Source organism: Telopea speciosissima, chromosome 4, assembly GCF_018873765.1.
Source record: "Telopea speciosissima isolate NSW1024214 ecotype Mountain lineage chromosome 4, Tspe_v1, whole genome shotgun sequence".
NCBI lineage: Eukaryota > Viridiplantae > Streptophyta > Magnoliopsida > Proteales > Proteaceae > Telopea > Telopea speciosissima.
The window spans coordinates 29,414,537-29,438,997 of NC_057919.1; the positions used below are offsets into that span (position 1 = coordinate 29,414,537).

At 37.3% G+C, this 24,461-nt stretch overlaps 1 protein-coding gene across 5 annotated transcripts in view; it reads right to left on the bottom strand.

Moving 5' to 3' along the window:
* Nucleotides 1–10,398: 10,398 nt before the first annotated feature.
* Nucleotides 10,399–24,461, bottom strand: part of LOC122660199 (UDP-galactose/UDP-glucose transporter 7) — a 44,785-nt gene continuing 30,722 nt past the window's right edge. For 4 of the 5 annotated variants that reach the window (XM_043855409.1, XM_043855408.1, XM_043855412.1 and 1 more), the window contains 2 exons: nucleotides 10,784–10,930; nucleotides 10,399–10,694 (listed from right to left, as the gene is read on the bottom strand). In XM_043855409.1, coding sequence (XP_043711344.1) covers nucleotides 10,530–10,694; nucleotides 10,784–10,930 — 312 coding nt within the window. In that variant the 3' untranslated portion in view covers nucleotides 10,399–10,529. The remainder of the gene's footprint in view (nucleotides 10,695–10,783; nucleotides 10,931–24,461) is intronic. The other variant, XM_043855411.1, reaches the window with a different exon arrangement.

A 24,461-nucleotide genomic window follows, 5' to 3' on the forward strand; every position in this document is an offset into this window, starting at 1 on the left:
CAAATATCTATGGCCAATGGATATGCGTCACGTGGCATCTTCGAATAAGCATGTAAACAATCAACCACATGATCAAAAAGAACTCTCTAAAAAACAGAAGCAAATCTATCAAAGAAATCATTATAATTGACAATTAATCACATTCCTATTATGACTCACGCATATCCTCGAATCTCAAGGAGAAAAGGAAGTAGTCCATCGAATCAGGGACTCTATCTCCATCAAAATCCTTGTTGTATCTGAGTTATTTGATCATCAAGGGATCTACACCATGAACCCTATATATGACAGTCAAAGCGTGAGGTAAGGGATCTTGAACAATTCTTCTATTTCCCACTATTTGTTCTACTAGTATTACTGGCTTGATCGTCGGAGAGTTCCCCCCCAAAAATCAACTCTAGCTCCTTACTCCTTGTCTTTCGGGTATCGTACGTGGATCGCTTGTACAGGCATTCCAAACGAAGAAGTATATAACAAATTTGTCTTGTAACTCCACCTTCAACATCCAACATTACCATCAGCAAAGCACAAGAAAAACACAAAATAGAGAATCAATCTTACGGTAAGTATCCACATTCGGCATGGCCACTAGCAGAATCCCCATCCCATGCAATATTACAATATCACACTACAAATTCTTAGACATAATAAATCATATCTCAAATCAAAACCTTGATCTTTCTTGGGAATCCTAGATGATATCTTGATCAACAAAATTAGGATGGAAGGACCATTTGAATGAATTTTTCGACGCAACATTTTTCTTTACTAATGAGTCAACAACAAAATTTGCTTCCCTGTAACAATGGGATATCTTTCATGTAATTGAAACATGAAACTGCATTAGAGGAGCACATTTCTGTTGCAGCATCCAAGGAATGATTCTTAAGGGAATTGAATTAGGAACAGTAGTGGCCAGTTGCTTTGAAACTAATAGATCTCTATAACGATCAATATAAATCCATGTAGCCAAATGCACCAAAGGAGAACCCCTACTAACTTCCTTTTCTCTCTGGTACATAACTCATGCATATTTGAGAATAAGGGTGTCAATCAGTTCAGTTTCGGTTATTCGATTTGGTTTCGATTTAGTTCAAGATATAAAATGTAGAAACCAAAACTGAATTGAACCTAGAATAGTAACACATTTTCAAAATCAAACCAAACCGACTCGTCTTGGTTTGGTTTCGGTTTTACTCGGTTTCATAATTGGTTCCTTATTTGGTTTTAATTCGGTTTCATATTCGACTTAGATCATGATCAAATTTAGGCCAACTTTCTCCATCTTTACCAGTGAAAAAACACATCTTATTTGTTAGGGTTATAATTCATCAAATCTTATTAAAGTATTAAAAAGGACTATAATTTATTATCCACATTTAATTGTATTATTAAAAAAATGGGACTAAGTTTCCCTCCACCCATATAGGACAGTTTACCCACCATCCTAGGATTCACAAACCCCTCCTAGGGTTTTATTATGTTACAAAATATCCTCCTGATACCCTTTCCCGCCCTCTCCCACCCTGCAGTGAATGGGATCTCATTCACCATGGGTGGAGGAAAACTCGGTCCTTAAAAAAGCGTATAACTTTACTCAGTTACTTATTCAGTTTGAAAATATGTAATTTGGTTTGGTTTAGCAATTTTAGTCATGAAATCAAAACCGAATCGAGAAAATATTCTAGATTTCGAAAACCAAAACCAACCAAATTAATTTGGTCTGATTCAATTCAATTTTAAACGGCCAGTTTCGATTTTCTATTTCGGTCCTAAATTGACGACCTCAGTTGAGATACTAAGAAAATATAACTTGAAGATATCGAAAAACTGTTGTTATACCTTCTATTAGAACAAACACCAAACAAAACACGAACAAAAACGAAAACAAAGAAAGATAACACAAAGATTTAAGGGAAAATTACATGATTAGCTACTTTTGGGTTTTCATTTACAAAACTGTCCACCCTATGTTTGAGTTAACAAAAATAGACAAAAATAAGTTTAGTTTTACAAAACTAGACAAAACAGTGACTCTCCTTCCTTCCTCGGCAGTTCCCCTCTGAAAAAATTTCTTTTTTTTTCTTCTGTTACTTGGGGTAGCAGAGAATGGCGGTGGTTGAGACAAGGGTAGGGCTGCAGGGAACGGACGATACCCGGGCGAGAAGGCAATGACAGGGGTAAAAATGTCTAAAAAAGTAAGTGTGGGAGGGAGAGACACTATTTTGTCCAATTCTGTAAACCTTAACATGTTTTTGTCTATTTTTGTTAACTCAAACATAGGGTGGACAGTTTTGTAAATGAAAACCCAAAAGTAGCTAATCATGTAATTTTTCCAAGATTTAACGTGTTTCACATACCAATATAGTGTGCTACGTCCACGGGTGCAGTCGAAGATGTTTCACAATGTAAATAAGATAAAGTTACAATGGAGATCTCTCTAGAACACCAAAAAACGGCGTTGTTGCTCTCTCCCAGAAATCCTAAGTCGAAAACCCCAAATCTCACTCACTTTACAACAAAGTAAGTAAAGAATATAGATACTCCTCCATCGAATGGGGTTGATCCATCGGGTTAGGTCGAACCGTACCATGGAGGCCAAACCTTCCGCTATCATCACAGATCTCAGAAAAAATTCCATTTGAGTTGCCACCAAAAAATGTCAGAGCAGATCATTCTTCGAAACAATTAAAAAAATTCGAGACATACATAATACCTTCGATGAGAAAATGCATTCTAGAAAAATATGATTGAAGCTTTGAATTGCATGAAAGCATAGAATGCATCTCGAAGTAGGAGGTAACCCTTTTTCGAGCAATGATTGTCACTAGTAGGCAGCTTCTAATGCATGATTCTCCAACCAAAAGTTGATTGTAAAAGCTGAAGATAATCTACCCAAACAATAGAGATCTAGGGAGGCTTTGATGATGTATTTCGAATCCCATTCCAAATTTCCAAGCCCTTTTTTATTTTTTTTGTGATAAGTATTCTAAGTCCTCTCAATAGCTCTAGACTGAGAGAGTTTCTAAATTTGCTTATCCTCTACTTTCTAGTTAAGGAGTTGAGTCTCCACTTTTGTAGCAAAAACATTTTTCAAGAAAAATTGATGATACTGAAAGAAAAGAAAATACCAGTTAGATAGGAAACATAAAAGGAACTACATCTTCTTATAATTGAAGATTAATAAGCTTTTCAGTCTTAGCCCTTAGAGCCTACCTAGTTATGCATGGGCTAATGAGACTCCTCACCCCATATCGATATCTTGCATTAGGATACACACGTTAGAGAAACACATAATTACATACATAATCGATAAGATTTTGACAATCAGTTCAAACTTCAATCAATGTCTGATTATGTAGCGTCTGCATTAATGCGAGGATCAATAAAAATACACACAAGAAACATCAACATAGATGTGATTTGTAAATTAATAGGGGGCAAAGCAGTACTTTCATGCACTAACTCCTAAGAGAGAGAGAGAGATTATGTACAAACATAATAAAGTATGGTAGGGTTTTTATTCTCACGAGTGTGAAAGCTCTATCATCATCAGCATATGAAAGCTAGAAAGGATAAAAAGAAACCAAGAAAACAAAAGGTAAGAGCAAACACAAGAAATCGTCCAGCTATCTTTTATTTACTGGTTCACCTAAAAAGGACAAAAAGAAGAAGAATGGATTGGTTATTAGCTTCCCCGGGGTTACAGGAGAAATGTCTCATCAAATGTGGTCCCCCGGCCATTCAATGTATCCATCAGATTTTACAACTGTGATTAATTGATAGGATAGGACTGTTTGGACCATTAACAACAAGTCTGCTTTCTTTTAACATAAAAACCAAAAAACAAAAAAACATCAACTCTTGTGTCGAAATTAGGGTGAAACAGGGCAGAGTTGGGTTGGGTTTTTTAAAACCCTAAGCTTAATTCTCAATCCTATTAGCTCAACTCAAGCTCAACCCGGACCTAAGTTGTCCAGGTGGGACAAGCCCAACCCTGCCAGGCTCAGTCTAGCCTAGCCCGGTCCTAATTGATCCTAATCAAGTCAGGTTGGGCAGTGTTGGCCCTGATTGACCCTGATTTTGTTAGGACTTGATTGATCCTCGTTGACTAGTCTCATGTGATTGGGTATTGGTTTGTTTCATACTCAATTGACTGTTAGATTTTTCTTTGAGTTAAAAAACTTAGTCCAATCTTAAAATTTTAAATACTTTTGTTTAATAGATAACGAACCTATTTTTTTTGGTAAATCAATAGATAATTAGATATTACACAAAAATTGTAAAATATAATCAATAAATTGATTTTTTTTTGGTAAAGGTAATCAATAAATTATAAAGCATAACTTAACACAAGGCCGGGCTAGACTTAACCCGAAACCTCAACCCTGACCCAGTCCGACCCTGATCCCGAACCTAAAAATTTCAACCCTAACCCACCTTCAGAGTTGAAAATTCCAACTCAGACCCCTGTTTGGGCTCATGGCGAGCTCAGGACTACAGAGCCAAACTTTCACCCCTAGTCGAAATACTTTCACGCGTGCAACTGGTGAAAATGGAACCAACATTGTTTTGCCTAAAGGGAAATGTCATAACTTTCAAATCTCGAAACCTCAATGAAGTTCATGGGTTACATAAACATTATTAGAAATCACTCTTGTAAGAACAAAAACACTTTGAAAGAAGAAAATATAAAAAAAAAAACCTTTGAATTGTACAAACTAATTTGGACCCAAAATCTCTTAGTTTGCTTGGAAGACCTATTAGGCAACCCATTGAAAATGACTTTTCCTAATATCAATCTTGAGTTGGGATCTGCCAAGGCAGAGTTAGATTCTATTCAAGGTGTCATTGAGTTGCAGGGGATGAACGATGACCTAGTAGACATAAAGATGTCGAGATGGAAACCAAGACAATTGCAGTTCCAAAGGAAGCCTCTACGAAATTTATTGCTACCAAATTTATTTAAGCAAATTTCTGCTCAACAAATGGATAACCAAGGCTAAACTTCTGGCTTACATTGTGTTTTTTTTATGGTAATTAAAAAAAAAACATAGCTTAAAGTTGTGATATATAATATGTTTTTTTTATTTGGCTTACATTGTGTTAAATGTTGGGGCCCCTTTGATAACCTTTCAAGAAACATGTTTTTCCATTTTTTGGTTCCAAGAGACGAAAAAACACCCAAAAATTGATAAAACCGTTTCGTTTCTAATGTTTTTTGAAACAAAAATCAAAATTTATGGATATTTATGAATCAAAAAACAAGAAACAAGTTTTAGGTGTTTTTGTATTGCTTGAAACAAAACAAAGGAAAGTGTGCCCGACAAAACCCTATCTCTCAAAAGAAAAAATGACTACCAAGCTTGAACATTGTTCTCACCACTGTTGTCCCAACTAGAGGTCACCGCTGCTATCCTAACCGGAGCTAACCGTTTTTGTCCCTCCGCCATCCAAGTACTCCTGTAATCTCTGCAACACTCATCCCATTAAAAAACCTCTCTCTATTTCTCTCTCTCTCTCTTTCGTTTATGGTCACTGGTTCAGAAACTCTAGAATAATGATGGTATGAAAATCAGGGTTTTGGGTTTCTGCGATTAGTAAAACACAAGCTTACCGGCATAGCTTTGCCCCTTTAATGGTTCTCAAATCAACCTCATTGTTCGTAGGGCTGTAAACGGACCGGATTCGGCTCAGATAGTGCTATATCCGCATCCGCATCCGATTAGCTATCGGACGGATTCGGATAGTGCTAAACGGATACAGACACAGATACGGATTGGATATTTTATCCGTGTACATGTAAATATAGCTTTTCGGATAGCTATAGCCTATCCATATCTGCATCCGTTTAGTTTTCGAATGGATTTGGATAGTACTAAACGGATACGGAAACGGATTTTGGCTATTCATTTACACCCCTAATTGTTCGTAACTGTGTTGGTACGTTCCTCCCCCTCCCCCCTTGTTATTTGTTTTTTCCCACAATCTTATGCTCCTTTGCCTCTGCTTCTGGTTGGAACTTGAAACTCTGTTGTTAAAGCCATGTCTGCTTCTTAGCTTGTATTTCTTTTGTCCATTCCCTTGTTGATTTTTCATTATTGTGTGTTCCTCTTTTGCTCCTCTCTTTTTAAATTTGTTTCACGGAGTAATTATTTGTTTATTTCGGCCTTTCTCTCTCTATCTCTCGTTTCTCTTCTTTTGTGAATGTTGGTTTCGCAACCCAAAGATGTGAGCTGAAGGTTTGTAATCTTATGTAAAAGATTGGAAATCTCCTTGATTGTGAATTTTTCATCTCATGATTATTTTGCGAGAAGAGAAATCATAGATCGTTGTCGTGACTCATGACCATAAAAATGGGGAAAATTTAAAGTAGGTTTGTTATATTGGGTTTGAAATTTGACCTTTGTTTTTTCTTTCTATGATCTAGACTGAAATTACATAGAAAGAAATTTGTTGGAAATCTGGGAATTTGATATTGCATGTTAGAGATTTTGCGAGTTATGGTAAATACAAATTCATATCTTTTGCAATTGTTGGATTTAACCTGAATTATTTTGTTTAATAAATTCAGATTGTTTGTCCTATGTTGTGATACGCTATATTCAATTTTTATTAGCTAAAGTACATTATTCAAACTTTTAATTTTGATTGTAATATCACAAAAATCAGATTTTGATTTAGGAAAGTAGTAGGACAATAAATTGGTAATAGAATAAGAACATGTTTTCGAAAACAGATTTTATCAAACATTATTACTATTTCAATTGTGTTTTGAAAACGTTTCCAGAAGAGATTTACCAAATGTTACAAAAGCTGTTTCTTAGCATAGAAACGAAAACAACTGTTTCTACTGTTTAGAAAGGATATCAAACGGTCCCTTAATGTTAATGACACATAGCTTACTTAGTATATAAAAATGTCTAAATCTTGTACAAAACAGCTTAAATTTGTGATATATAATAATGTTAAAAAAAAAAAACTTAAAAAGTTTTGGCCTTTTTGTAAACACAAATGTATAGTAACCCGAATTCAAATTGGACTAAAATTGAAACACGAATCCGATAACACATCAATATGAAAGATCAGTAAAAAACCAAAACCGATGTTCCTTATTGGATCATGTTTTAAGTTCACTTATTCTCACATCGAAACCAATGAAACCAAACTGAAACCACATCACAGTTCAAACTGACCGATTGACACCCATACTTTAAATGATGGGGTTTGTTTGTGGGCTGTGTGACCCAAATGTTACTTTTAAATGTCGATTGGAAGACTGGAAACAATGATGTCCTTCATGCTTTGTTTCTCCTTTTTCAACATTGTAACGACAAACACGTGAACATGTGTTGTAGGAGAGAGAAAAAGATGACAAATTATTACATCTTTATTATCCAATATACCACGTGGCATGATTTAATTGATGATTACATCTTGATTACCCAAAGATGGTCCGGCCGGCCCGTCTTACAACCTGGGCTGTTCAAAATATGGGCTCCCAACATATTGGGCCTGAAACCAGCCCAATTTACCAATTTTTGGCCCAACATTTTAGTCGAATTCATGCATTAAAATCAGCCCAATTGACTATTTGAAGGATCGCTGTTAGGGCCGGACCAGACCGGGCCATCTCTGCGTCGCTTAACAAGATGGTCACACTAAACCTTTAATTTTATTTTTTTTTAAAGTCCCTTAATTAGTTGGAACCCTTACTGTCTCTGTCTGTTACAATCTCCACAATTGACAAGGATTAGCATTGTTGGGACAGAATAGTGCCTTCCTAATAAGATAGTCCAGCCCTTAATTGGTCCATGCTGAATAGTTAAGAGTTGATACTTTAATCTATGTGGTTTGCAACTACCCACAACTTTCATTTTTGGGTAACATTTCACTCCCAAGGCACAGATTTCATTTCAATGTGAACTGGACTTATAAACAGATCAAATGGTCTAGTTCCACTAGTTATTAAGTGAACAAACATGCGCCAAGCTCATATTTAATGACCTGCACTATAGACCCGGAAGGGGGTGACAAGGGGGACATGAAATCTCATGCATTCTTTATTGAGTACCATATTATTACGGCCTCAATGGGAAAATGGAGCACCTAACAACGCATCTTCACAAATCAAGAACTACGAGATCACCCCTTTCATTCTGCGGTGACGGAGGGATCGTACCATTCGAGCCTTTTTCTTTTATGATGTTCCGGAGGTCTAGAGAAAACTGCAATCAATAGGCAGGTGTCTTGGGCACCTTGGTCACCTTGTTAGACATTGTGATAATACATGTAAAAACATTGCATGAGCTGTAAGACCTGAAATGATTGAAATCCTTTGAAGCTGCTCTTTAGTCCTTGAAATCATAATTAGATTCATGGAATTCAGTTGTGTCCAAAAAACAAGAATTGCTTTTTCCTAGCACAGTGATTCCCATTTTAACAAAATAATGACTAATAAACTGTATCTCATTTATAAAGGAAAGCATATGACCGACGATGAAGGTGTGTCGGTGAGAATGAAATAGTACTCTACTCTACACTACACTACAGTACTGTATGGGTCCAAAGAAAGGCCAATAATCATATCTGTAACCTTCAGAAATCTCTTAGCATGAATAAATCCAATAAAATGTGGGCCTCTTACCTCTTTTTGATTGAATGCTACAATATCCTTTTCACCACTCACTCAATCTCTGGTTACTGGTTCTCTATCATCAAACATAAGAAGCAATAGCAAATCGTTTTTCTTCCTTTTCTCATCTTATATATGTCCACCATCTCTTTCAAACTTTCAATCCCAGTAACACAGCTGCTACCCATCTCTGGTCCTCCTTTTTTCCTTTCCTACTTCCACTTTCTGACCAATTTCACCCAATACATTTACTACCTTTCCAATGACGAATGACCAACTAATAAGAGGTTGAAAAATTCAAATTTTTCCATGTTTAAATTATGATTGTTACATGACAAGCAACTTCTTCTAAATCCAAGAAACATTACTCCAACAAAAAGAAATAATAATTCCATTATGTAAGAGACTTAAAAGTCCTACCTTAAAAGCAGCAAAGCGATCACTCCATCATATCTTCATATCACCCATAAGATTAATCTGTAACAATTGGTACTTCAGCTATATGAATCTAGATTCTAAAGTAGAAAAGGATATCCTCTCCCCCCCCCCCCCCCCACCAACCTTATTCCCACCAACCTTATTCCTGAACACATTAACATAATTATCTCTGTATAAGTTCATTTAACCCCATTAAATAGGCAAAATCTTCTGTTTTGACACATTGACATTTTGGGCATAAAAAGGATTTCAAATTGAGAATCCAAACAGGGAAACATCCACTTAGGAAGTCTTACTGAAATAGCACAAAAAATCAGATTTTGTTGATAGTTAGACCCATACATCGATTACTCAGATGTCAGGTTTCAACAATCAGAGTTAAACAAGTGGCAAAATAAAGCTTCTAAATCCAAGACAACGGAATAATGATCTGGGTGGTCGATAGGCATACATAGACATACATGCGGATGCATGGCAATACAAAGAAGGGTAATTGATTGAATAAGGTACTAAAATTTGACATGTAACTAATCCAGACCATGTTATCTCTATCCAACAATCAGAACTGCCACTTTTATTTGTCCACATGGTTCAAAATGCCCTTCCAAAATGGGGCATTGTAAAGGAAAACCTTCATAGGGTGGGTCCAGTGGGAGAATATCTGATAGTAATGGAAATACCACAATACTGACAAATAACAGGCCGGGAATAATTTCCATGCCCATGGGGGTTCTTCACAAGCTCTTTGGATGATCAGACTATAAACCTGTACTACATTTGTAGACTCCATTGAACAACAGCAAATCAACCAAATCAGAATTCTTACAAACCATCCTAGTTGTGTTACCATTTATCAGCTCCCACACAGAATAAAACTGCTAGAAGGGAAAATGGGGAAATTCTTCTGGTACTTGGAGGAATATCCCCAATGATGCCTCCAGTTTCTAAGGGTAAGGAACCATACATAAATTTCCAGTTGGGAACACTCACTATTCTCAGTGCTCAAGTTATGTCCTGTCAGTTCAGAGGGCCTGCGGTCCCTAGACAACTCATTGTGTTCTCCTGGAACCGAGGTGTTACAATGCGCAGACAAACTCTACCAAGTATAAACCTAATGTATTATAAAAAAAAACTAAAAAAAAAAAAGGAAAGAAAAGAATCTACTGTATGTAACCCAACCACTTCAGAAACTGCCACTACAACTTGAGCTTATCTAGTGCAAGAAACCAAGTTCTTCTGACATGGTAACTTAAAATATTTTTCCACGAACAACATGTTTCAAATTTTGTTTAAGGTCTCTACAATTTAGTTTTAATTCCAGAAACTATTTCTGAATTGACAATCGCTTGTGCATTACTCTGGCATTGAATGCCTGACTGATTATCCTGTACAGTTGACTGTAAATGCTTGAAAATTACGAGCCACAGTAACTTAACTCCCGAAATTGTGTTATATTTCACTTATGATGAGCCTCTGCATCAGCTGCAACCTTAAAGATTCTCTTCTTCTGCTGCTGGTATTTGGCATATGAATACCATATGCCACCGGCTGTGTTGATGACTAGTCCAGTTACATTTAGGGCATGGACTGGTACGCCACCAAGCAATATAAACCCAAAGGTCTGGACAGGAAAGAACAAAAATATTATTGTTTTGCACAAATGGTCCATTGGATCGAAAGGAAGCAGAACACTCTTGGATATGTACTCACCGTCGACCCCACGCCTTTGAGGACTCCAACAATGGTTGTAGTGAGAGCTGAATTGACTATGGTGCACCAGAACATGGTGAAGTTGAGAACAATACCCATCACCAACGAAAGAATAACAATAACTAAGAATGACGAAGAATAAGCCTGCCGATTAAAAGAATGTTTTTCATGTTAGAATGGGTTTTAAAACAAGAATAAAGCAGAAAACTAATAAGAATCTATTACATCAAACTGCAATGAAGCAAAATCTAAAACAAAGACTTTTACAATCGTAACTTGCTATAACTGAAGTGAGCAATTTTGGTAAAGTCGCAGTGGGATACAAGTTAGAACTTGTTGATCTGTTGGGTGAAATTGGTCAGAACTTGTATCCCACTGCGACTTAACCAAAATCCCTAGGCCTAGTATGTCATATGTCATATAAATGAGAATTCTAGATTAAAGTTTGGCTCATAGCCCTAGGCCAGTGATGTAATATAAATATGAGAGAGAGAGAGAGAGAGTGCAGGGAACTCAGATGCAAGGAGCATTTTTCTTTCTTCTTCTCTCTCTCTCTCTGGCGTCCACTCCTCTCTTCCCTTGTCTCCTTGCTTTGCCTTTCTTTCCCCCTTAAAAGAGAGACTGGACTTGGGAGATAGCAAGCCAGCCACGAATCAGATAACATAGCTAACCAGACTATTTTAGCTCTATTGGATGTTTAGGGAGGAGGACCCCTTAATGGACATGTTGAAAATCAAAACCAGACTATTTGCAGCAAGGCACTGTCAAACAAAGATGCAAATCGTGGTTCCAAATGACAAACCTTCATTTTGAAATGCATGCTTTTAAATTACACAAACCTTTTCACACATCAACTTGGCCAAGCACCTTTTGAGACTAGGTACAAAATAAATAAACAAACAAACAAACAACTCGGTCTTATCCAACTAAATGGGGTTGGCTACGTGGATCATTGCCCTCCAAACAGCTCTATCAATGTCATACTTGATACAAGGCCTACGCTATGCATGTCTTTCCTCAGCCACCTCAAACGATTTTCTCGTAGTTTATCATGTATCAGAGCTACTCCCAAATCAGCTCTAATATGATCATTTCTTACTTTATCCTTCCTAGTTTTGCCACTCATCCATCTCAACATCCTCATCTCCACTACACTGAGTTTATCTATGATGCATCTTAATTGCCCAACATTCCGCACCATACATCATAGCCGATTGTATGACTGTCCTATAAAATTTTCCTTCAAGTTTAAAAAGAATATGTCGATAACACAACACTCCAAACACACCTCTCCACTTCATCCATCCTATTTTAACTCTTTGTGAAACATCATCCTCTATAACACCTTTATTTATGATTGAGCCTAGATACCTGAAATAATCACTTTGCGGAATCTTTTTCATCAATTTCCACCACCTCATTATCCATCCTAGTGTAACCAAAGTTACACACCATATACTCCGTCTTCATTCTTGTTATCTTAAAACTATTTTATTCCAAGGTTGATCTCTATAAATCTAACTTGGTGTTAATCCCTGTTTTGGTCTCATCCACCAAAACAATATCATCAGCAAAAAGCATACACCAAGGAACTTCATCTTGAATGTCTCTGGTTAAATCATCAATGATAAGCGCAAACAAATAAGGGCTTAAAGATGATCCTTGATGTAACCCAATTGTAATTGGGAATTCATTACCTAGACACCCCCCCCCCACAGTTCTTATACTTGTGACCGCACCATCATCATTCATATCTTTAATTATGTCCACATATTTACTTGAAATGCTTCTCTTCTCTAGTACTTGCCACATTAACTCTCTAGGGACTCTATCATAATTCATAAGCTTTTTCTAGGTCAATAAAAACCATATGGAGTTCCTTCTTGCAATCTCTAAATCTTTCCATCAGTCTCCTAAGTAACTAGCTTCTGTTGTGGATCTTCCTGGCATAAAACCAAATTAGTTCTCCATAATAGTAATTTCTTGTCTCAAGTGGGTTTCAATAACCCTCTCTCATAATTTCATAGTATGAATCATTAGATTTATGCCTCTATAATTATTGCATCTCTGAATATTACCTTTATTTTGTAAATCGGAACAACGATGCTTCTCCTCCATTCATCTGGCATTTTCCTTGTGCTCATATTCTTATTAAACAGCTTTGAGGTCAAGATAAACCGTAGATTCCTAGCTCTTCCATACATCTATTGGGACCTCATCTAGGCCTTGTGCCTTACCTACTTTCATCCTCCTTAAAGCTTTAAAGAACTTCAGACACCCTAGTTTTTCATATGTATCAATGACATGTCGTGTCTTTATGGGTAATGTAGTCTTCCGGAACACTATTACTCAAAGTGTCTTCATTTAGTAGGATGCAGAAATAACCTTCCCATCTTTTCTTAATGTCCTCGTCCCTTATTAGTACTTTACCATCTTCACTTTTAATACATCTAACACGGTCGAGATCTCTACTCTTTTTTTTGCCTCACTTTAGCTATTATATATATAGCTTTTTCCCCTCCCTTTATGCTTAGATTGTTATAAAGATCTCATATTTCTTCACCTTTGCTTTTCCCACAATCTTTTTTAGCTTCATTTCTGGCAAATTAGTAACTTTGTACATCCTCTACATCCTTAGTCCTTTGCCATGTCTTCTTAAAACTAGCTTTCTTAATCTTAATGACTGCTTGAACATCATCATCCCACCATCAAGTCTCTCTAGAGGAATGATGTTTTCCTTTCAATTTGTCTAGGACATCTTTAACAACCTTCTTAATACATGTAATTATCTCATTCCACATCGTATTAGTATCTCCCTCAAAATCCCACATTCCTTGTTTGACCAATTCATCAGTAAATGATTTCAAAGTATCTCCTTTTAAGCTCCACCACCTTATCCTATGGCAAATAAACTCACCTTTCTTACGATTTTGTGTAGTGAGGCACATTTTAATGACCACTAATCTATGTTGTGTGGTTAGGCTCTCCCCTGGAATAATCTTACAGCCCTTACATAACAGTCTATTGGACCTTCTAGTTAGGAAGAAATCTATTTAGCTACTAATAGTATGATGCTTACTTTTGGAAATTAACTAAATGCTCCTCTCTCTTTTCAAAGTAAGTGTTTACAACGGATAAATCATAAGCCACAGCAAAATCTTAGACTGAGATCCCCTCCTCATTCCTCTCTCCAAAACCATATCCTCCATGTACACCTTCATAGCCTCAACAATCTTTCCCAACATATCCATTCAGATCATCCCCCCCCCTATGATAATCTGTTCTCCTTGACTAAAACCTTGCACTAATACATCCATGTATTCCCAAAATTGTAACTTGCTACATTCATCCAATCCTACTGGAGGTGCGTAAGCGCTAATTATATAGACAGCCTCTTTCTCCAACACAAGCTTGATGGATATTATCCTATCTCCGAATCTATTAACATCCACCACATCATTTTTTAAATCTTTATTCAATACTAGGTAAAAAAATACTTCAAAAAAAAATATTTAAAATCAAATGATTCTCAATTAGGATCAACAAGTCAAAAAAACAGAGCTATGAAAGAATGGACTCCAAAGTCTTCAAATGCAAACCACAAAAGAGATGCAATTTTCCAAGAGAATAATTTCTTCAAACAGCGGTAATATAGTACTGAATTTGATTGGAGATAAAGTTGATGGTCCACACTACAATCTGACCAGCTCTTGTTTCAAACTGCACTAGAAAATAATTAACCAAAAATAACATGGTTGATACACAAGGCCAAAATCACTAATCACTCTTAGGTCCCTTTTTGATTGTCACAGTCTGAAAGTTATTTTTTTTAAGGACTAAATATCAAACTACACTGATGAAGTAGAGCAATATAGCCCCAAAAAATGCTCACATAGACATGCAATACATAGAAGGGGAAATCAATTACCCTTTCACCCTCTTTTTTGCCCTCCATACTGTGTATACGCTTTCTCCAAAAGTGGACGGCAAATGTGTAAGTCTATTCTTGTTTCACTCCCTCTCCCCTAATCTCTCTCCCAATCCCAAACTGCAACCAAAAGGAGAAACTGGAAAACCATCTCTCAGGTAACAAGGGACAAAATTGAGAAGATGTGTAGTTGTAACCCAGAATGGTAACAACCAGACACCCCCATCAACAGGACTAATAGTGTGCCATGATCCAAGCATTCCCAGGCCCTGGGATGGGCCATTTGGCTGACCCTATCAGAGCCTAAAACTTTTGGATGGGCTAAGATAAGAGTATAAGACTCCACCATGAGCTTGAGATCAAAATGATTTTTGAGCAGATTCGTCCATTGTAAGCTTGTGGTCTGCATCAAGAAGTAGAGGCCGTTGGAGACTCTTAACTTGATCTGGGATCATTGGTCCAGTGATCCCACATCCTGCAATCCATCACAACACATAAATTGGAAAAAAGTGGAGCTTCTAGAGCTTCAATAGAGTCCGGGTACATCGGGCCCTTTTGTACATCCCTTTAAAGAAACCTACCCAATGATGGCAGCTGCTTTCTTCCAGAATGAATGAGCAGGGGTTTTCTCCGAAGCTTGTTCAGCTTTTCCATGCCATTGCTTCAACTTTCCAGAACAAATCAAGAAACAACTTAAAATGGGAGCATTTACAATGCATTTCATTTTTTTCCCACTGCAGAAAAATGTCCCAGGAAATCTTAAGCGGTACAAACTATCAAGTTCCCCTATCAAAGCAGCCCAAACCTACCAGGAAAGTTACCTGCCTATGAGAACTCCGATCAAATATGAGTAAAGGTCCAAGAGTAGGCTAAATTAAGATCTGAGGTAGAACAAAAGGAAACAATAGCTTCCCATGGAAATCATAAATTTCTATAAATAGAACAAAATCTTTTTGCTAAAGAAATCTCTGATATGATGATATGAATCTATTCATAACCACTAATCAGATCTCGTTTGAATTATACAATAGGCTCCCAGTTTGGAGATAAAGACCAACCCCAGAAACATTGTTTACCATGGAAATTCAATTTTTCCATGGACATATCTAGAATTATTTTCTCAGTTAACATGAATTTAAGGGAGGAATAAATAAAGTATTGCTGAGAAATTCCTTGATGGTCCCAATACGTCACAGAGAGGGCAATGACCCACAAAATTCTTCCTTGCAATGGTCCTAACACAAACTGCAGACAAACAGATTGGTTGGTGCTGACTATTTTACCAACAATCACAAGCAAACATTCGTATGCAACACCCCACTTCACACACAGTAAGGTCTACCAAATATGCATACCCACTCTGCAACAAACACACTCCCAATATGCAAAAGAATAAATAAGCACAACCACAACACAAAGTCTTTACGTGGTTCGGCAAGAGTGCCTACGTCCACGGAGCAATGCCCAAATTGGGGCTTTGTATATTGCTCAATATGCTACTACTATTTCAGTCGCTACCCCGACCCAGGAGCACCGACCCTTGTTGCAACGGTTCTTACACCCACATGGAACTCTAAGGACTAAAACCCAAGGTTCTAAAACTCAGGTTTCAACCAGGTTTTGACCAGCTAGAAACCGAGATATGGTCAAAACTGGTTGAAACCTGTGATTTTATCCCAGCCAACTCGAGCTGGCGGTTAGGAGGCCCATAAATGCTTTTTTGGATCTGATTTTTTGTATACAACCTATTTTTGACATTCTAAACACAATGCATGAACTATTTTCACACAAAAAAAAAACACTCAAAATGGTACTTGTGGTTTTTTACCCAAGTTTACTAGTGTACACACAGTGTACTGAGAATCATAGTTGTCAAGGCAGGCACTTATTTATGCCAAATATTTGTATTTCATTTATTTAAGATATTATCCATAAATAAGCAAATATCCCCCTGTTTGAATCCAATAAAAATAGTTAAAAAACCAAATTCCAAAAGGATAAAAAGTCAACCCCCCAATTCAAGAACAAAAACTGGATTTATCGACGGTAGGTGAAAATTTTCAACTTTCTAATGTTGGGGTTTTCTCAAATCTATAAATTCCATATATCTTAATATGATAAAGCATTGCTAAAAACCAAAAGTGTGATAAAATATTTATTTGTTTTGATGTCTAAAAGATTATTTTCATTCAGGTCAAAGTTAATTTGGTGTGCGTGAATGCTGTCAAAATGGCTCTGACTGAAAATAATTTTTTAGACATCAAAACAAATGAATATTTTACCGCACTTTTGGTTTTTAGCAATGTTTTACCATATAAGAGCAGACTTGGAAGTTGCCCCGATCAATGACAAGCTCCGAGAGAGTCGCTTAAGGTGGTATGGCCATCTTCAACGGAGACCTAAGGACGCCCCAGTAAGGAGGAGTGATATGATTCCGATTGAAGGAGCTCAAAGAGCTAGGGGCAAACCTAAGACCATAGGAGAAGTGGTGAGGAAGGACATGCATAGTCTAGGTCTGGTCCCAAGTATGACCTCAGACAAAACTTACTGGAGGGTAATGATCCATGTCGCAGATCCCATTTAGCCGAGATTATCCTGCGTGTTGGGCTGTGCGTTTTTCCTCTTACTACCTTTTTTTTTCCTTTTTTTTCCCATCTTCCATTTGTCCTTTTCCTTTGTTATTTCTCGTCTCTTTCCCCATCCCTATTCTCCTATCTTTTCTTTACCTTTTGTTTTTTAGTATAACTCTGGTTTTCTATATTTTGGTTTGTTTGAATCCATGTAGCCGACCCCATTAAGTTGGGATAGGCTGAGTTTGTTGTTGTTGGAATTTGATTTTTTAACTATTTTTATTGGATTCAAATAGTGGGTTATTTGCTTATTTATGAATAATATCTTAAGTAAATGAAATACTATTTCAAGTATTTCATTTACTTAAACGATATTAGGCATAAATAAGTGTTTGTCCTGGTTTCTGGCCTGGTTTTTGGCATAAATAACTGTTTGTCCTAGTTTCGAGCCAGGTTTCCTAAAGTTTCGATGGGCATGAGTGTCGAAACTTGCAAAATACAGGTTGTTTCGGTCTAAACAAGTTGAAACCTATCGAAACCAGTGACTTTTTAAAATCCACCCACATCTCATCTCGGTTTCGCAAGAAACGAGATATCTCGATGGTTTCGACAGGTTACGACCGAGTTCTCTTTCCATGCTACAACCCAACAAACTATCAAGCACCCATTTATAGTGATTACAAAAAAATTGTACCCAGTGCATGAGGCTCCCGCCACTGCGGGATTTGGGGGGTTGACTAGGAATCTCAACAATAAACAGTCCTAGAATAATACAAAACTGGGTTTGCGAGATGTCATGTTACTTTCCTCGAAGTAATCACAACCAAGAACTTGCAGATGTGCTCCTCCCAACAAATAGCGAACCAAAGCTCTTTCAGAACTACTTTGAGAGTTGCAGGTTTTAGACGATCACCAGAATATGCACAACCTCTCTCTTCTCTCCTTTAGACAGCTCTCTCCTCTCATTTTTTTCTCTTCTTGTACTAAAAAGAACTAAGAATGAAGCCCTAAAACTTTCATTAAATAGGTTAACAATATCCCCAATCCCGTGCATGGTCCAACCGCTTGCTTCAGACCGGTTGTGAATCTGGCAGATTGACCTTTGCTCAGTCCAGATAGCATAACTCCTTCTGCATAACTTCGATTGGGCAGATTGTTTTTGCATTAGAAAGCAGACTCAAAAGTCTATAACTTTTATAGAAATAACCTCCCTCAAATTCTACCCGGAACAGGCTCAAAAATCGATCCAAAGTAAGATGAGCGGAAAACGTCACGTATTAACAGCACTACCACGGATCGCTCCCCACACGGATGCCCGTCCTACTTCCACGGAAGTCCGTGGTATAATACTCCAGAAGGATCAGTCTCTGTTTAGGATGGAAGCAAGCTAACGGACGCTTGTTGCTAACTCACAAACGTCTGTCAATGACTCACGGAAGTCCGTCAATGTCAAAATTGGGCAGATTGTACGTCTACGGAAATGGCCATATCTTCCTCGTCCGAACTCCGATTGACCCGATTCTTTTTGCTATGTTCAAAGACTCAAAGGGTTATATTTTTCATGAAGACACCGACAAGGTCCAATGCACAGATCCCAAAACTGGGCTTGAACCTGATTGATGTGCAAAACACTACCTTGCTGATGCACACACAGATCATTTCGGATGTTTTTGCCATAACTTCCAATCCCAGTGTCGGATTAATGTGAAACTTGAATTGATGGAAAGATGACTCATAGGACTTCCTTTCTCATGTTTTGAGCTTCAACAAAAAACAACTAAAGGATAGCTCAAAATCCCCATGAAGTTACTGCAGCTGCAACACTCCAAGCTCTCCAGCCCTACCAAACACAAAACATCACTATGTGTAAATTGTCACCATGAATGTTGCCAACAATGACAACACATTAACATATGCCCAACAATCTTTCTTTCCGACTCCACATGCCCAACATTCCTAAATACTATCAACCACCAGAAAATCGCTACAAAAGTCAATGGTCACTGGGATTACATATACAGGAAAATGGAAAGAAACCTACATAGCACAATGAAGAATTTGACACGAGGACATAAAAACTCAACAAGTAAACAGATCAAGATATGTACAAAATAATTTATTTGACCATTTCCAAGAAAATTTATTAAAATTTTTATCCAAGACAATCATTAAGTGAAACTACAATTACATATCGTCCTCATGCTGCATTGAGAAATCCTCTTCTTCATTCAACAACAGTTTCTCCCTTCTCAAATTGAAAGTCTATTGATCGCTCGCTGTCTTCCTTGGAGGATTTATGTCTTGGAATTAGAAGTCCAAGCGGTTCCAGTTCTGCTCACTTTTTTTTAATGTTTACATTTATTTTTTTAATTACAATGTGCATCAACAGATTCCTACATATCATTTATTGCAGGACAACAATGGTGGTTGACTTCAACAGTTCAACACATAGTTGTCTAGGCGTCGTTGGTTTTAGTGGCACTGAACCAGGTTTGGCACTTATTTATGCCAAACACACTTAAGTACATATTTTTATATTTGTTATTTCATTTACTTAAGATATTATTCATAAATAAGCAAATACCCCCTATTTGAATACAATAAAAATAGTTAAAAAATCAAATTCCAAAAGGATAAAAAGTCAACCCCAGTTCAAGAACAAAAATTGGATTTTCAACGGTAGGTGAAAATTTTCAAATGTTGGGGTTTTTCTCAAATATAAAAATTCTATAAATCTTATTATACCTCAACATCACTATAAACCAAAAAAAGGGAAAAATAATCTTTTGTTTTTTATGCGTAAAAACTTATTTCCATTTAGGGTGATTTTAAACGGCATTCGTGAACACCAAATAAGGTTGGACCAAAACATAACTCCTTCAACATAAATCAGATTTAAGCAATCTTGGATTTGTTGGGAAGCTGGTTTTGTGATCTACCTAATACAAAAAATCTCATGTAAAAATAAAATCATTTGACCAGTCAAACTGATTAGAGAACAAGAAAATTTCTCTAAATCGAGAGCAGTTTAATTACTTATTGTTAAGATCATATTTTTTAAGAATAGTAAAAACCGAAGGGTAAGTTACGAAACACCCCCTGAAACCGGATTGAATCTCAAGTCACCCCCTCCTATCTGAAAATACTCATCCATCCCCTTCTACAGTGACGGTGTTCAAGGTTTAAAGTATCGGTATCGGGTATCATATCGGTCAGGCAATTTTAAGAGACGTATCGTATCGTATCTGAGATATGTATCGATTGGTGCAGAAAAGCATGAAAATGATCAAAATACACATGGAAATACACTTTTGGACACAAAAAAACAATATAAACAAGCAATATATGTCATATATCATGCATATACAATAAGAATTATGAATAATGTATAACCAGACAAATGCAGCACTATGAAATTGTTATAAAAGATGAGATTTCTTACATGCAAAGTCACTCTATTGCCATGAAGAATGTTGGGGTGGATCAAACTCATGTCTGTAGGGTCTTCAAGAATAAGAGTAACTAGGATGATGTTGTGTATTAACCGAACATACGCACAACATTGACCCTTAAGGAAGCCATTTTCGATTTTGGGCGAAAAATGGTGGATTTGAGTTCAAATCTTTGCAAATGTATACAAAGCATGGATCTAATAGTTAGTTGAACCTATTCTCCTTGAATCATAGCAAAAAAAACAGAACTAAAATGCAAGATTTGAAGCAAAAGATCAAGTTTTTTGAAACAAACCTACCTTAATTTCCCTTCAAGTGTCGAGTATGTCTTGTATTCCAAGGATTTGAGTGCGATGTGGATTTGACCTGACCCGAAATATTTTGTGGCGTGACCCCAAGGGAGAAAAAGTTGAGATTTAGTTCGTGAAGCGGAGGGTTGGTTAGGCCCGTAGCAAGCGAACAAATCGCCTTGGGGGGTTCGAGGGCTATGCCTCGAAAAAAGTTTTGGGGGTTCTGGTTCATGTTTGCTGTAAAATGTGAAAAAAGGCTTGTGTATCGTTTGAGTTTTGCTAGAAAAAGTGAAAATAGCACATGTCTCTATAAGTATCGATATGTATCGGTCGATACATATTGATACGTACCGATACATTTTAAAAATAATAAAAAATTAAAAAAAGTACATATTGGTTGTATCGATACGTATCGACCGTATCGTATCATATTGACTTGCATCGATTGATACATATCGATATAGAAGATACATTATATTTTTTTTTAAAATAGATACGTATCGACACCGACTGATACCGAGACGTATCGGCTGATACGGTACGATACGCACCGATACTTTAAACCTTGACGGTGTTAACTAAAATCAAACCAAAAAGTGAAATGGCATATTTAACCTCAACCAAAATAAGATAAACAATGACAATTGAGGTACCCAACGTTTGTAGAAAAAGCACTTTAGATACGCCAAAGCGTTAAAGTGGGATCTTTGGATAAAGAAGAAGCCACCACCGCTACAAGAAGAGAGATCGTTTTCCTTAGAATACCACCAGGAGTTTTTTGAACCCGATTCCGGGAATCCGGAAATTCTAAGGGTGTTCGGACATGGAACCAAAGGCGGTGGTGGTGGTGGTGGTGGTGGTTGCGGCGGTGGTGGTTGTAGCGGTGGTGGTAGAGGAAAATTTTCTTGTATTTTGTTTTGACCCTTTCTCTCTGAACTAGCCTCATCGATTCTGTGAACCAAAAATAAAATTTGTATGTTTTGGCATAACAAATCAAGAGAGAATTGATGATTTGAGGGCTGCCACACGTAGAAGACTAAATCCAGCTGACTTCATAAGTTAACAGCGTAAAACTAACGGTAGGGACTAATCTATAATATAGGGTTCTAAAGTAGGGGGTGTTCTGAGTATTTTTAGATAGGAGGGGATGACTTGAGATTCGATCCGGTTTCAAGGGGTGTTTCATAATTTACCCTAAACCAAATGTATGTTCTATTTGTTTCAAACTGTCAGTAGCTTGCTTCTTCAATTATGTTGATTTTTTTATGACTTGATGTGACTTAATAATGTTGATTTTTGATGACTTGATGCGGCTTAATATTGATTTTTTATGATATAAGGTATATATTTTAGCCTACTAAATAAAGTCAGAAAAAAGGGGAAATTAAAAATAATACATGGGCGCCTTGGTCGATGGACAACACCTAGGCGGGCGCCTTGTCGCCTAAGCGCTTAGGCACCCCTCCACTGCCTTATCGCCTTGACAACTATGGTTCAACATTCCCACCGTCCTCACTTTTTTGGAGAACAAATTTATAATCCAGCCCTTCTACCATTAGGCAACACATTAACCCAAGGAAATATCCAACTGCTACTGCTTTCGATTTTATTCTACACTAATGAATTTGTTAGTGCCCAGCAGTTTCAACATGTGTCTGACATATGGTAGCTAGAAAATGACAAATAGGATTGCCCTTGTTACTTGGAAAGCAACCAAAAGAAACCCCCAAGCTGTTTCTGATATTCCTTCCTAAACCACATCTTCCCATTCGATGCAAACAATCGGCATTATCATCATGGTTCAAAATCTCGCGATATATCGCTGATATTTCGGTATATTTTGGATATCTCGACACTGCCGAGATGAGATGACCATACGAAATGAAAAAAGTTCAAATTTCGTGAAATTTCGGTATATTTCATGAAATTTTGGTATATTTCGTGAAATTTCAGTATATTACTTAAACAATGTGTATTTAATTATTTATACATCAGGGTCCGACCATACACACGTTTTATCTTCCATTTATTCACTGCTAATCAAGCTCTCTAAAAGTTCACCGCTAACAGTCGACTCCCACCCCCATCTCCCTAGGTAGCGGAGGCCGGTGAAGTCGCGCACAGGTAAGTATACCCCCACTCTCCTCACCTCCTCCCCAGACTTCGCCCCTCTGATCTTCTTGTTACCCTCTCACCGACCTCTCCTCCTTAAAGCCATCGACGGATTACCTCTGGACACACACCAATTCCATCGATTTCCTATATCCATCGTCTCTCTCCCGGACCCCACGCACATCGGTTTTCTTCCACCCATAGCCTCTCTCGCTGACCTACCACCAGAACCTAAATCAACACCGATTGATCTCTCTCTAGTATACCCATCCTCTCCCTCTCTCAAACCGCCAGACCTAAACCAACATCTTTGTTCCCACTTACCTCGAACCCCCTTGATCTCTCTCTACTATACCCATCCTCTCCCTCCCTCTAACCGCCAGAACCTAAAACGACATCTCTCCATCGATTTCTTCCCTTCATAGACTCTCTCTCTCTCTCTCTGACCTCTCTCCCTACCTCCCATATTTTCTCTGACCTCTCTGACCCCGACCCCCTCTCTCTCTCTCTGACCTCTTTTAGGTGTTTGGTCCCTCCACCATCACCTGTGTCTCTTTAATCCCCGACAACTGCCATTGACTCACCGACCCTGCACGCACTGCATTGGTACCTCTCTGCCTTGCAACATTCTGTTGGTAATTTTGGTGATAGGCAGGAAATTTCACTCTTGTGTTGTATTTGGGTGATAATTATATCTTATTATTTTTGTTTGCATACTGTTCTTTACACTACTGTACCCCTTTGGATTATCCCTACCATTGCCTTAGTAGGTGTTGTCTAATTGCTAGCTGAATTGCTTTGTATCTTGCTGTATTTTGTATACCTATACTTGGTGTTGTGTGATATTGCCTATACTTGCTTTATTGCCTCTGTTTGCATATTGTTCTTTTACACTACTGTATTGTTCCGTTACACCACTATACCCCCTTGGGATTGAAATATTCATACCATTGTCTTAGTATCTAGTGTATCATTGCTTTGCATTATCTATTCTTGCTTATTGTTTTATTACACTTTTGTACCCATTAGTATAGTGGGACTGACTGTGTAGTAGTCTGGTCTATTCTGGTTTGACTTGATTCTTGTGTACCTAATTTGTTTACCTGTACAATGTATTAAATAATCTCTTGGTACGTTACCCTATTAACCTTACTTTTCGTATTGCATCTATATATTATATAGTATTTCTCCTATTTTGGTGCGTCAGGTAGGCAGCCGGCACTATATTATATCCAGCCAATCCCTTTTGCATGGATCCAGATATTTTTCTTAATATTTTTTGATTATCCATTATCTTTTCTTATATCATGCCCTCTCATACTAATC